At 42.9% G+C, this 12376-nt stretch overlaps 1 protein-coding gene across 2 annotated transcripts in view; it reads left to right on the top strand.

Moving 5' to 3' along the window:
- Nucleotides 1–12376, top strand: part of GNAL (G protein subunit alpha L) — a 148546-nt gene that overhangs the window by 93462 nt on the left and 42708 nt on the right. For both annotated transcript variants that reach the window (XM_069468570.1, XM_069468571.1), the window contains exon 5: nt 12200–12297. In XM_069468570.1, coding sequence (XP_069324671.1) covers nt 12200–12297 — 98 coding nt within the window. The remainder of the gene's footprint in view (nt 1–12199; nt 12298–12376) is intronic.

Below are 12376 nucleotides of genomic sequence, written 5' to 3'. Positions count from 1 at the left end.
GTTGCCCTTGGGATCCCGCAGAGCTTCCGAGCTGTGCTTTCCCAGGACAAAAACCCAACATGCTTTTGTTCATTGCCACTGAGACACTGTCAGCTAATTTTAGGGTGTCGGGTATACCTGAAGCTGCCCGTTAGTAAGACAGCGACCACAGGCCTGTGCCCCACTCCTGGTTTCACCCGCGTCTCTGCCAGCGGCCCGCCCTCCCCAGCCGCTGCCTTGCAGGTGTGAGCGGCTGGTCACACTGGGGCTGAGTATGGCTGGGCCAGTCCCTACCCCTCACCACCCCTGGAAGAACCAGCAGGAGCCTGCAGGGCAGGTGCTGTCCCGGTGGAGGGTCCCAGCGCCCCTTCCCACGCAGAGGCTGTGGGGGCTCAGTGTGCCGCACCGCTGCTCAGGTGCGTTTCGAAGCTGCAAGACACGTTCTAAATGGAAGTATTCTGCCACCCTTTTCTTCCCTGTGGCAGATTTTTTCTAGTAATCTGCCACCATTCTGTTCAGCCAGCCTCACTCCCTCCCGGGCTGTAAGCGTGCATCTGGGCAAGTCACGTTGGCTCTGGCCACCGGGGCAAACCCGGGAGTCTGCAGGCAGCTGCAGCCGAAGTTCAGCTCTGAGAGCAGCACCCCTTGTCCTTCTTGTCCTCTCCACGCTGTCCCCACACCCTGCTTTGCCGGCGATTTGAGTACCCCCTTCCTGAATTTCAGGGACTTGTACTCTGCTCTCCTGCACCTGGGATCTTGTGTGGCACTTTACACTCACAGGGATTCTGTAGATGTTTCTAGAATTCAACTCTCAAGCCTACATGTTTCTTCACCACATGTTTCTCTCTCAACCTGTTGGAATCTGGGGCTTGCCAAGTTTCACGAAAGCTACAGCGCCATGTTCCTGGGCGCATTCCTTGTGCCCAGAGGCAGCGCGGGACTCTCCTGGACCATCTCATGGGCCCCCAGCACTCCCTGAGGTGGACCATCGTCCTTGGCTGCCCTGACACTGCGTGTGTTCTCCGTGACATCACGCATCCAGCTCTTTGTCTCTGCAGCCCCCCTTTTGTCATCCCCTCCTGCCCCTCACCCTTCACCCTCTCTCTTCCCCCCCCGACCTGCCTTTACCAGGGAGCTGGGTTCTGGTTGGTCCTGGCCATCGCATCAGCCTCTGGTCAGAAATTGCATTACCCCTTGGAGCAGGTGAGGAAATTGAGTCCCAGCAGTCAGAGCTAAGAACCTACCCACCCCTCAGCTGGGATTTGAACCCAGGCACTCAGGTACCAAAATCCATGCTCAAGCCACCATAAACATTATTTTGTGGCTTCCCATTAGAAACTTTTAATATGTTTTACACTAAAATTTTCCCAAAGAAATATGTATCTAATTCTATAGTCATTCTCAGTAGGAATATAGCAAACCCACTTTTATAGATATTTGCTTTAAATTTAACCTTGTTCCCAAAAAAGGGGGATCTCCTTTCTCCATTTTGCCTCTCAGCACATAAAACAGAAAGGATTCAGAGTGACTAAAAAGACCAAGAATAAGATAATACCATAAAAATGTTATGTAACTCAAGCTTGATGTTTCAAGGAGAATTTTTGTCAGATAACTTGGAGCCCTTTCTGCAAGCAAAGACTAAAGTCGTGATTCTTTGATTCTCTTTCCCCTAATAAAAAATACCTAATTATTTTATTTCTGTTCCCACACAAATAAGTTTCTCTTGTGAGTCTCTGGCATGCTCCGAGTGCACAGTTTTTTCAGAGAATTAGGATTTCACTGAGAGAATCTTAAGATATAGGAGTGGGAGTATTGTGAAAAGAAAAGTCAAAAGCTAAGAAAGTAATTTTGTAGGAAAAAAATACTTGGGGAAAATCGTATTTTCTCATCACTAAAGATTAGATGTATTTAATTTTCTACCATTGGTCATGGATCTGATTACTAAAACTTATCACAGTTTTTTGTGAGATTATAATTTGAAAATAAAAGATAGAATCCCTAGACAAATCTTAAGGTATCTTTGAAGAAAAAACTGTAAAAGCAACAAAAAACATAAACCTGGCCCTGGTGGGCTGTGAAGGTCCCTTGGCTCTGTCCCACTGTACTTGGAACCACGGGGAATTCCGATTTGCCCCAGGCCTCAAGGGTCTTGAAAGCGGCTAGAACTAATGTGTGAAATTAGCAAGCTTACAGGATATAAGATCAAATACAGAGATCAATCGTATTTCTATGTATTACCAATGAAAAATTCTAAAAAATGAAATTTAAAAAATGTTTACATTCAAAATAACATCCAAAAACATTTACTTAGAAAATAATTTAACAAAAGATATAAAAGGTTCATACACTAGAAACTATAAAACATTATTACATGACACCAATTTAAGAGTTACAGCTTATTCTGAGGAGCCAATCCTTTGTTTTTAATCACTAGATCATACTAAACATTTAAGTGATGGGAACTGACCATTCTTTTTAGACTTTCCTAGATAAATTAAAATTAAACTTTGTTCATCAAAGATACTTAAGAAAATTAAAATGCAAGCTACAGTTTGGCAGAAAATATTTGCAAAATTTACAGATGGATTGAATCCAGGCAATATATTTTTAATCTCTTATTAAAAAGAAAAAACAATAATTAGAAGATGAACAACCTGGTTTTTTTAAATGGACAAAAGACTTGAACAGACACTTCAAAAAAGAAGACATGCAAGTAGCCAGTACAAAAAATGTTCAACATCATTTGTCATTAGGGAAATGCAAACTAAAACCACAATGAAATACCACTATACACCCACTAGAATAATTAAAATTAAGAAGACTGACAGAGTCAAGTATTGGCAAGGATGGGGGAAAAACTAGACCCCTAGAGGTTCCTCCTGACAATGTAAAATGGAATACCCACTGGGGAAAACAGTTTGGCAGTTTTCTTAAAGTTAAACATTCACTTACTGTGTAACCCAGCAATTCCAATCTTGCAAATGAGAATAAATGTCATAAAGCCTGTACACAAATATTCCTAGTAGCATTAGTCATAATAGTCAAACCCTAGAAATAACCCAAATGTCCATCAGCTGGTGAGTGAATAAACAGAATGTGGTATATTCATACAATGGAACAGAACTCAGCAGTTGAAAAAGGATCAAACTGCTAATATACCTAACGAAATGGATGAATCTCAAAAATATGCTAAGTAAGTCAAACACTAAAGACTGTATGATTTTATTTACACAAAGTTTCTGTAAAGGGCTAAACTTTGGAGCCGTGCTCAGCTCCAAAGGAGGGAGAAGAGATACTAGAACACCGGAGTGCTGGTGGTTGCATGACTATATAAACGGGTGGATGTTACGGCATATGTATTATAGCATACCTCTGGAAGTTGTTTTGAAATGACACTGAGAATAGTTGAAGTAGGCTAAGTCCTACGGGGAAAAAGATAGCAGAGTGTGGTGCGTGCTGTACATTTGCATTTGCCCCCACGGGTGTCCCAGGCCCAAGGAGCTGCTGCAGACGGGAGAATGAGGAAGCCAGCGAGGCGCAGGGCGGCTCCTGAGTCCGGGTTTGACCACTTCCTGGTCACGTGAACTTGGGAAAGTGTGAAGTACACTTAATGGTTCTCATTTCATCATTGAGTCACCTAAACAGCAAGATCATGTGAGGCTCAAAAGAGACCTTGTATCTAAGACCCTCAGAGTACTGCCTGGAGCATACTAGGTGCTCAGACAATGCTAGGGGTGACCTGTCTTACATTTGCTTAGTTGTGTGGTAGCTCTGCTTCATGCTAGGAGAGGTGTGGGTTTAGGGACTGCTAAGCGTTTCTAACCAGTTTGTGTTTGTGGGTTTTTAAATCATAAGTTTCTGAAAGCTTTTCCTACGTGGAATTTTAGACATACTGTATAACGTTATATTTGAGGATGGACAGAAATTATGAATAACAAAATCATAGTGTTACCAGTCATGACAGATCCTGCACACACTTTTAACTTGATATCCACCAGATACCTGAAAGAAAAAGGACAGAAACATTCTATTATCCAAGGGGTAAAATCGAGTAGATGTATTTTAAATGAATCAGACCTAAACTTCAGTTTTAGAAAATTCCATTTAAATGGCTATTGTACTAAAACTGCCTATTTCTAAGGTTCGTGTGATTACATTAGTGGACATTATTCACTACGTTCCCATAAAAAGTTACAATAAACATTTGTTTATGCATGGGCTTGTTCCAGAAAGGATTTAGTGCTGCTCACAGGATTATAATACAGTTTAATAAAATGACAGAAAATGCGGGAGAATGAAGCAAGCAACCAGGAGAGTCAGTTCTGTGGAACCGCAGTACGGTCAGTGCACGGTGTGTCCGACAGAGCCCTTCACACCTGCCGGCAGGCGCCCTGGACCCGGGTTTCTAAGCTTTCATGCAGTCAACTTAGTGACATGAATAAAGGCCACAGAAAAGTCACAGGGTCTGTAAGATTAAAAATTAAAGGCAGTTGCTTGAGACATGCAAGAGTATTCTTGATTTTAAAATTAGAAGTATTTTCTATAAGTCACCCTAGAAAGAATGTTGTGCGATGAGTATACGGAACAACATGCTCACACTCAGCCCAGTGGCGAGTTCCGGCAGTCCACACGGCAGGGCGCCGTGGAGGCCACCGGCTGCAGGTGGCGCGGGGAGTGAACTCAGGTCTGCACCGCCCTGCACAAGCCCAGCCGCACGCAGACTGCACCACGTACACTTCAAGAGATGAGAAATAGGCTTCTGATTTTTATTTCAAAATGAAAAATGTATCCCAAGTGTCAGTGTAACCAAAAAGTTATTTGATTATATTATATTAGCACAAAAATTATGCAATAAATCTTATTCTTACATTTCTTTTTTTGAATATATCAGTTATTTAATTAGGTTCTAATTAATCTGTAAGAAATTTAGAACACCAATTTGTGAGGATAAACTCCATTCGGCAGGGCAAACATGAATCGCAGGTAGCCCTGGAGCTGAGGAATAGCTTTGATTTTTGGTGAAATTTATGAGTTCACAGCTTTTCTGATCAACCTTGCACTGCTCTGTAATCCCGTGTTTCTCTTTGTGTGTGGAAGATCTCACTTTCCTGGTATCTGGGCTTCCGCAGCTGCTGCTTCTCGCAGTGGGCCTGGGTGAGATGTTTTGGGGTTTTTGCACTGCAGATACCAATTTTTGTGGACATAGTGATGACAGATTTCTGGTGTGTTCTTCACAGTGAAACTAAACTCAGGACCAGTGGTCCAGCCACAAGAACAAGCCTGCTCAGCTGCTCCAGGGAAACCAGCCTCTCGCCTCTGTGGCGCCTGGTGGGGGTGAGCGGAGGGTCCCAGAGGGACACCAGCTCCGGGCTCTGCGCTGACGGAAGGGATTTTTGCCACAGGGCAACAGCTTTCAGGGCACATGCTCAGTAGGATAACGTCTAGGCACTTTGCAAACTTTAGCCACCAGAGTGCCACTATTCTTGTCACCACAAACTGATTTTGTAACAGTGGCAAGAACCCCTTTTCTTTTCAGTCTTGGATTTAGCGTCTGAGTACTTCCTCTCCTACGTGGCCTGTCTGGAATACGTACCAGACCGGGAACATCTGCCGATTCCTCTGCCCAGGACGGGTTTCAGCTGCAGTGGGGCTTCCCCTTCCTGGGCATTTTAGCCTTGCGGTTTTCCTCCTTGACCTTGCCCCTGGCATCAGCCTTCTTGGCTTCCGGTTTCTTCTCCTTAATGTCTGTCTTCTCAACTTTTTCACCGACCATCTTGCAAGATGGGAAAGAGTATTCTTACATTTATTGCCATCTGTTTATTTCCATTTTAAAGCAGTTATGAAGAATTTGAAAGCAAAAAAAAAAAAAAAACCCAAAAATATTACTCATCTGAGAATTCCAAGTTATCTTTTAGCATATTCTCAATATCCAGGTAGTTGTAGGTACCAGTACCAGAAGGAAAATGCCATGCGTATGAAAGGGAGCAGTTAGGTACTTGAATTTTTTTTATTTTAGTTTAAATATTGATTTAAAAATCAAAGTTATGCTTTAAAATGTTAAAGCCTTTTAAAAAGTAGGTTTGTTTGTTATTATTATTTTATATAACACAACTTAAACTGCTTTGAATAAGAGTAAAAAATGTTTGTGTATTTCAGTTGTTAAATCAGTTGTTAAACAAGGTGATCCTCATCTTTGGTAATACAGGACAAATTAAGAAATGTCACTTAGTAATTTTCTTCTTGTGCTTTCAATTTCTGTATACTCTCAGGTGTTGAAAAGAGGTTACATTTCACTCTGAATCACCCTATCTTTTCAGATGCACACACACACATATACCCCATCAAAATTATTTTTATTTAGTATTCTTTATCTTAGTTGCTAATGGAGGGATACTAAAATTATCCTTCCTATTAATTTCCCAGTAGTTTTAGAAAATATATGAGAACTATGGCGTAGGAAAAACTTCTCCTCTATCCTAGTTTAAACGGCTAGAGGCTGTGAATTAAACTGGCAAAAGACAGATTAACAGGAGAAAAGGCGTACAACTTTTATTAATGTCTTTAATTTTATGTGCACAGGGGCTTCACAGAAAAGAAGTGAAAAACCCAAAAAAGCATTTAGACTTGGGGACTTACATACCATTTTAACAAAGGGTGCTAAATTGTGGAAAAGTGACTATACAAAGGAAGAAGATTTGGGTTTCTAGGGTCGATATATTAATAATTTGAAGAAGTGACTAGGGGAAATATATGGGGAGAACTAATGGAAGACAAGAGCTATTTTAGTAAGATTTGTTTATGCTGACTTACCTTGGTGCCAGCTCTGTCTCTAGTAATAAAGGTCACTTTCCTCAACCTGCTACAGGAGAGGGAGGAAATGTATGCCATTCTTTTAGGCAGAAAGGGGGAGGGCATAGGGCTCTTCTTGCATCTGCTGTTCTATTAGGTTATTAAGTATGGAATGGCCGATTTCCTTAAGTGCTAAGTTTGACAGTTGATATCTCTGACATTTCACTTTGACACTTCTTATTTTATTTTTATTTAAGTGAAGGTACATCCCCAGTCTTTCAAACACATGTTTTGGCTTGTGAATATCTTTAAAATTTTTTTAGAATAATAATTTGTGAAACCATGGATAAATCAAAAATTTGTGTTATTTCGAATATGAGTTCTGTTGTGGAAGAAATGAAGCACAGACAGCTGGAAATATCAAGGAAGTGTTTGGGAAGGATGTGGCTAATGAACACACAGTACATCAATGGTTTGGTTTAGAAGTTCCATTCTGGTGATTTTAATCTTGAAAATGAGCCACATGGGCAACCTGAGACCAAGGTGGATAATGATGAGCTGAAAGCTGTAGTGGAAGCGAATCCATCTCAACCTACACGTGAATTAGCAGCAAGGTTTGACATTACTATTCCAACAATATTGGACCATTTGAAACCAATTGGCAAGGTAAAGAAGCTGGATAGATGGGTACCACATGAATTAAACAAGCGTCAGCAGAGAAATCGTCTCGAAGCTTGCCTTTCTTTGCTGTCACTGCATAAAGGCAAACCATTTCTACACCATATTGTTACATGTGATGAAAAATGGATTATTTTTGACAATCACAAGCATTCAGCACAATGGTTGGATAAAGATGAAGTGCCGAAACACAGTCCGAAACCGAATATTCATCAAAAAAAAAAAAAAACAAAGCTAATGGTGTCTGTTCGGTGGTCTGGTGCTGGTATTATCTACTACAGCTTCATGAAACCTGGTCAGTCGATTACAGCAGATGTCTACTGCATCCAATTGGATGAAATGATGAGGATGCTTGCGATTAAGCAGCCGAGACTGGTCAATAGAGACAGGCCAATCTTCTTGCAAGATAGTGCTCGAACACATGTCACACACAACACTGCTCAAACTACAGAGACTGGACTTGGAAACTCTCTGTCATCCACTGTATTCACCAGACTTTGCACCATCTGACCACCACTTCTTCCAGGCATTGGACCACTTCTTGCAAGGAAGAATATTCAATTATCAACAAGCTGTGAAAACGCCTTTTACTGTTTCATCGACACTCATTTCCAGAGTTCTTTGCTTCTGGCATAAACAAGCTACCGTTAAGATGGCAAAATTGTGTCGACAGTTTAGGCGCGTACTTTAATTGTACTGCTTCTTGAGACATAATAAACTACACTTTTGATTCAGAATCAGACATTTCATATTTAATGACCTAATAAATTGCCTTCAGCTCAAAATAAGCAATATGCCAATGTGGCATATTTGGGGGAGACATATTTTGATCCCCATCAAAATCCTAGCCTGGCTCTGGACAAATGTTTAATTACAGCTAGAGAAGCTGCACTCTTCAACTGAGTATTCAAGGAATACAGAATCTTTTTTCTATTTTAATTGAGGTAATAGTATTATGGCTGTGTTTTAAAAGTCTCTGTCTTTTAGAAAGAATGTTGAAATAAAATGATATGACATCAGAGATTTGCTCAAAAATAATAAAGGCAGGGCAAAAGGGGTGAGATACAGATACAGAGAAATTGGCCGTGTGTTGACAGATGTGGAAGCCGCGCAGTGGGCCCGTGGGGTTCAGTCTCTCCACTTGTATAAGTTTGAAATGTTCCCTAGTAAAACACTGAAGTGACAACGGCAGCAGCAGCCCTGGAATTTTCCATGAATTTTTTAGAACTCCTTAAAAAGTAAACATGTGGAATCATGGGGACGTAGCTATATTCTTGTCCAACACCTTTGTTTACCAGTGTGGAATGAGGAAACTCTAGTGAAGGGAGATTTCTTGTTGCTTTTGTGTTCCTTTAATGTTGTCCAATGCCCACAATTGCTATTTTACTATTGCTATCAACATATACCCCAGAAACTGTGTATCTTGATTCTGGATCCAAGATTCTATCTCAGAGGCTTCATCTGAGACCTAGAGTCTCCTCCCGCCCCACCCAGTGGCTCCTCCCACCCCACCCAGTGGCTCCTCCACCATCAGGGAGGATTAAGGCTCATCCTATGCGCTGAACTCCCACTTAGAATCTTTGGCGTGCCTTTTTGAACTGTGGAAGAGCAGGGCAAGTTGCTCAGCTCTCCTGACCTGGGGAATCCTCAGGATGTCTGTTGTGTTGCTTTAACAAGGTCCCTTGTACTAATGCCCTGTACTTTGTTCCAACTGTTAAGCGTGGATTTAGTAAAATAAATTACATTAATAGTGGTTTTAAAGAAATCCAGCAGAAAACTAGAGAACAGAAAATGGTTTAATATAGATAGTAAAGCGTGGTGGTGTGCACAGTGGTAAATACACAGATGTGGAATAAGGTGCGCTGCCATTACCAGCTGTGTGCCCTTGGGGGAGTTACTTAACTTCCGTGAGGACGGAAGTTAGCAGCCCCCTCTTCCAGCTTTGTGAGACATAAATGAGAGGGTATGTGTTAAAGCACTGTACCCAGTACCCGCATCGAAATAAGAACGACATAAGAACCAAACGGTAGGGATTACTGTGTTGTTGAGGTCCTCACTCTGACATACCTTAGAGGAGCACAAAATGAGTTAGGAGAGGGTTCTGCGGCCCGAAATGAGCAAAGAGCAGCAGCGGAGCTTGAAGGCAGGAGCCGAGGCCTGAGGGTGGGGAGGCTGGGCCTGGCTGGGCAGGGGGTGTGAACCGGAGGGGGGGAGGCAGGAGGGAGCCCGGCAGATGCTTGTGACCCTGAACTTCCTGCCTGTCCACACCGCCCTCTCCACTGGCGCCCCATGGCGAGGCACAGGCCTGCGTGTAGGGTGTTAAGTGAGTCGAAAAGCAAGGACTTCCCACTGCAGCCTCAGTTTCTCCGCCGCGTGCCTCCCGGGGGCGCGGCAGGGGTGGGCCAGGCTTTCCACAGCCCCGGTCTGCACTTCTGCTCAAGATCGGGTTTCTCGCCGCACCGATCTCTGGCTCTGGGGGCAGCGCTGTGTGGACGCGCTTCCGGGGCTGTGGGAGCGCAGGACACGCGGCACACCGGGGACCCGCTGCACACGGGGGACCCGCGAGCTGGGGGCGGGGCGCGCACATCCGGGCTCCTCCTGAGGCTTCGGGCCCCACGTACGGCGTACGGCGTATGGCGCCGCTTTCCCTCCTCCCGCCTCCTCGCGGCCGCCCCTAACTCGTGGAAACCATCAAGGGGTTCAACCTTGCTTTCTTTTATTGAGCGGGTTAAGATTGGTTACTCTAGGCATAGTCATTTTTAAAAATCGCTGTTTGGGAAACTATTGCAGTGGATACTTCTTGTGTGAACTTTGATGACGTGGTGGATGTGGTTCCTAGGTGGAAGTCAGTCCAGTGAAATTTGTTTTTATATATCATGAGCCCATCACGTGGAGAGAAATGAGATCCCCAGAGCTGGCGACACAAGGCCGAGTATTGCGCTCTTCCAAGACCGTTTTGATAAGGGCACAGTGGAGTGTTTATCTTCAAACGTCCGTGTTTGCATGGCTCTTAGAAGGACATTCTTTAAGGGAGCTTACAGTTCCTTTACTGGAGTGATAGGAGCATCAAAGGAAGATTCCAGAAAGAAACATAAAACTAGAGAGAAACATTAAAAACTGAGAGATTCAGCTGCTCTCTTTCAGGGGAAGATTTGTCTGGTTTTTGTCAACTGTGAAATACGGATTTGTTGATAATGGTGACAGACAAGACAGACAGATATAGATACTATGCCATAACTTACAAGATTGTTCCTGATAGTATAAAATCAGAATTGGATTTGCTAGAGGTTAATAAGACCTAAGCTCAAGGTGCCTCACTTCCTCTCCCCCTTCCAAGGTTTTGTTTGGTGTTGTTTGTTGTTTGTTTCTTTCTTTCTTTGTTTTTTGAGACAGAGTCTCGCTCTGTTGCCCAGGCTAGAGTGCAATGTCGTCATGACAGCTCCGAGAAACCTCCAACTCCTGAACCCAAGCGATCCTCCTGCCTCAGCCTCCCGAGTAGCTGGGACTATAGGTGCACCCCACCATGCCCAGCTAATTTTTTCTATTTTTAGAAGAGACAGGCTCTGGCTCTTGCTCAGGCTGGCCTCAAACTCCTGAGCTCAAGCAGTTCTCCCACCTCGGCCTCCCAGAGCGCTAGGACTACAGGCATAAGCCACTGCGCCCCGGCTCCTTTCAAGGTTTTGTCCCTAATTTTGTGTTTATCGTTTTGGGTTTTTTCCAAGGAGGGCCCCCCAGAATTGTATAAGCATCAGGCCTCACAATACAACCACCCTTGTATAGAATTGTGAATCTCTAAGATAAAGTACCAGTCCTTTAATTTTTTTCCTCCAAAATACCTCTGTTGATTCTTAAGAGATGTGGCAGCTGTGATGAGCGTGAAGGCTGGGACAGGCCATGGGGCCTCAGGACCTGCCATGCAGATCAAAGGCAGACGTAGGTGACTCCTGAGGTCCCAGGGAGGGGCAGATGGCTGATGTGGGAAGGGTGTTTAGCGACTAATGTAGTCAGTTGCTTCCATAGCTCTGTTAATTCATTTTGGATGATTTTGCCAATATTATTCAATTCATGAATCCACCTTTTGCCTTAAGATAAGGAATGTTGTTTCAGGAGATCGTGCTTGCCATCACGTGTGTAACTGAGCACAGTGACCTCATGGCTCTTGAGTGAACTAAAAATCACAGTTAACACTGAACTCCTAGTTTTTTTAAATGCAAAACAAAACCAATAAATTCTTATCCCTGAAGAGTGATTTTGAAGGTCCTTTTTCTATGTACCTAATGCATCTGGGCCAAGTGTAATCCATCTACCCAACCACATCCATTCCTAATCATAGCCCACATAGAAAATTTAAAAGATAACAGCTAAAACCGACCTTGTCATTATAATATGCATGTTTTTTTATTGCTGAGATGGCAGTTCAACTAGTTAAGTTACTGAGTACTAAAAACTTCAAAATTGTGCTGTTAGTTGTATTTATAGTTAATGTATGTTATTAACTTTTGACTTATGATATTTTATTTTGAGGGATTTTTCTGGAATGATAACAATGTCTTACAATTTGACTTGAGTAATAACACACATGCATACATTTCTCGTCAACTGAATATAAGATCTGTGCATTTTATTAGAAACTTCCACAGAGAAAATTTGCATGCTACCTGCAAAAAAATTTTTTTGCAGGTTCTTTTTACTTTAACTTCTTGAAAGGTTATAACATATGTGTTTTCTTATTTGTCACTCTTTCAAACTTTAGGAATTCTTTGATCATGTGAAAAAACTTTGGGACGATGAAGGCGTGAAGGCGTGCTTTGAGAGGTCCAACGAGTACCAGCTCATCGACTGTGCACAGTAGTAAGTTGGTTCCTGTTCAGGGAGCAGGCTCTTTGGAGAATGCGTTGCGTTCACAATTACGCCGCCCTCCCTGTACTTC

Source organism: Eulemur rufifrons, chromosome 5, assembly GCF_041146395.1.
Source record: "Eulemur rufifrons isolate Redbay chromosome 5, OSU_ERuf_1, whole genome shotgun sequence".
In the NCBI taxonomy this organism is placed as follows: domain Eukaryota; kingdom Metazoa; phylum Chordata; class Mammalia; order Primates; family Lemuridae; genus Eulemur; species Eulemur rufifrons.
Note: the sequence above shows the minus strand (reverse complement) of the source record. Positions and strands in the feature narration are given on the sequence as shown.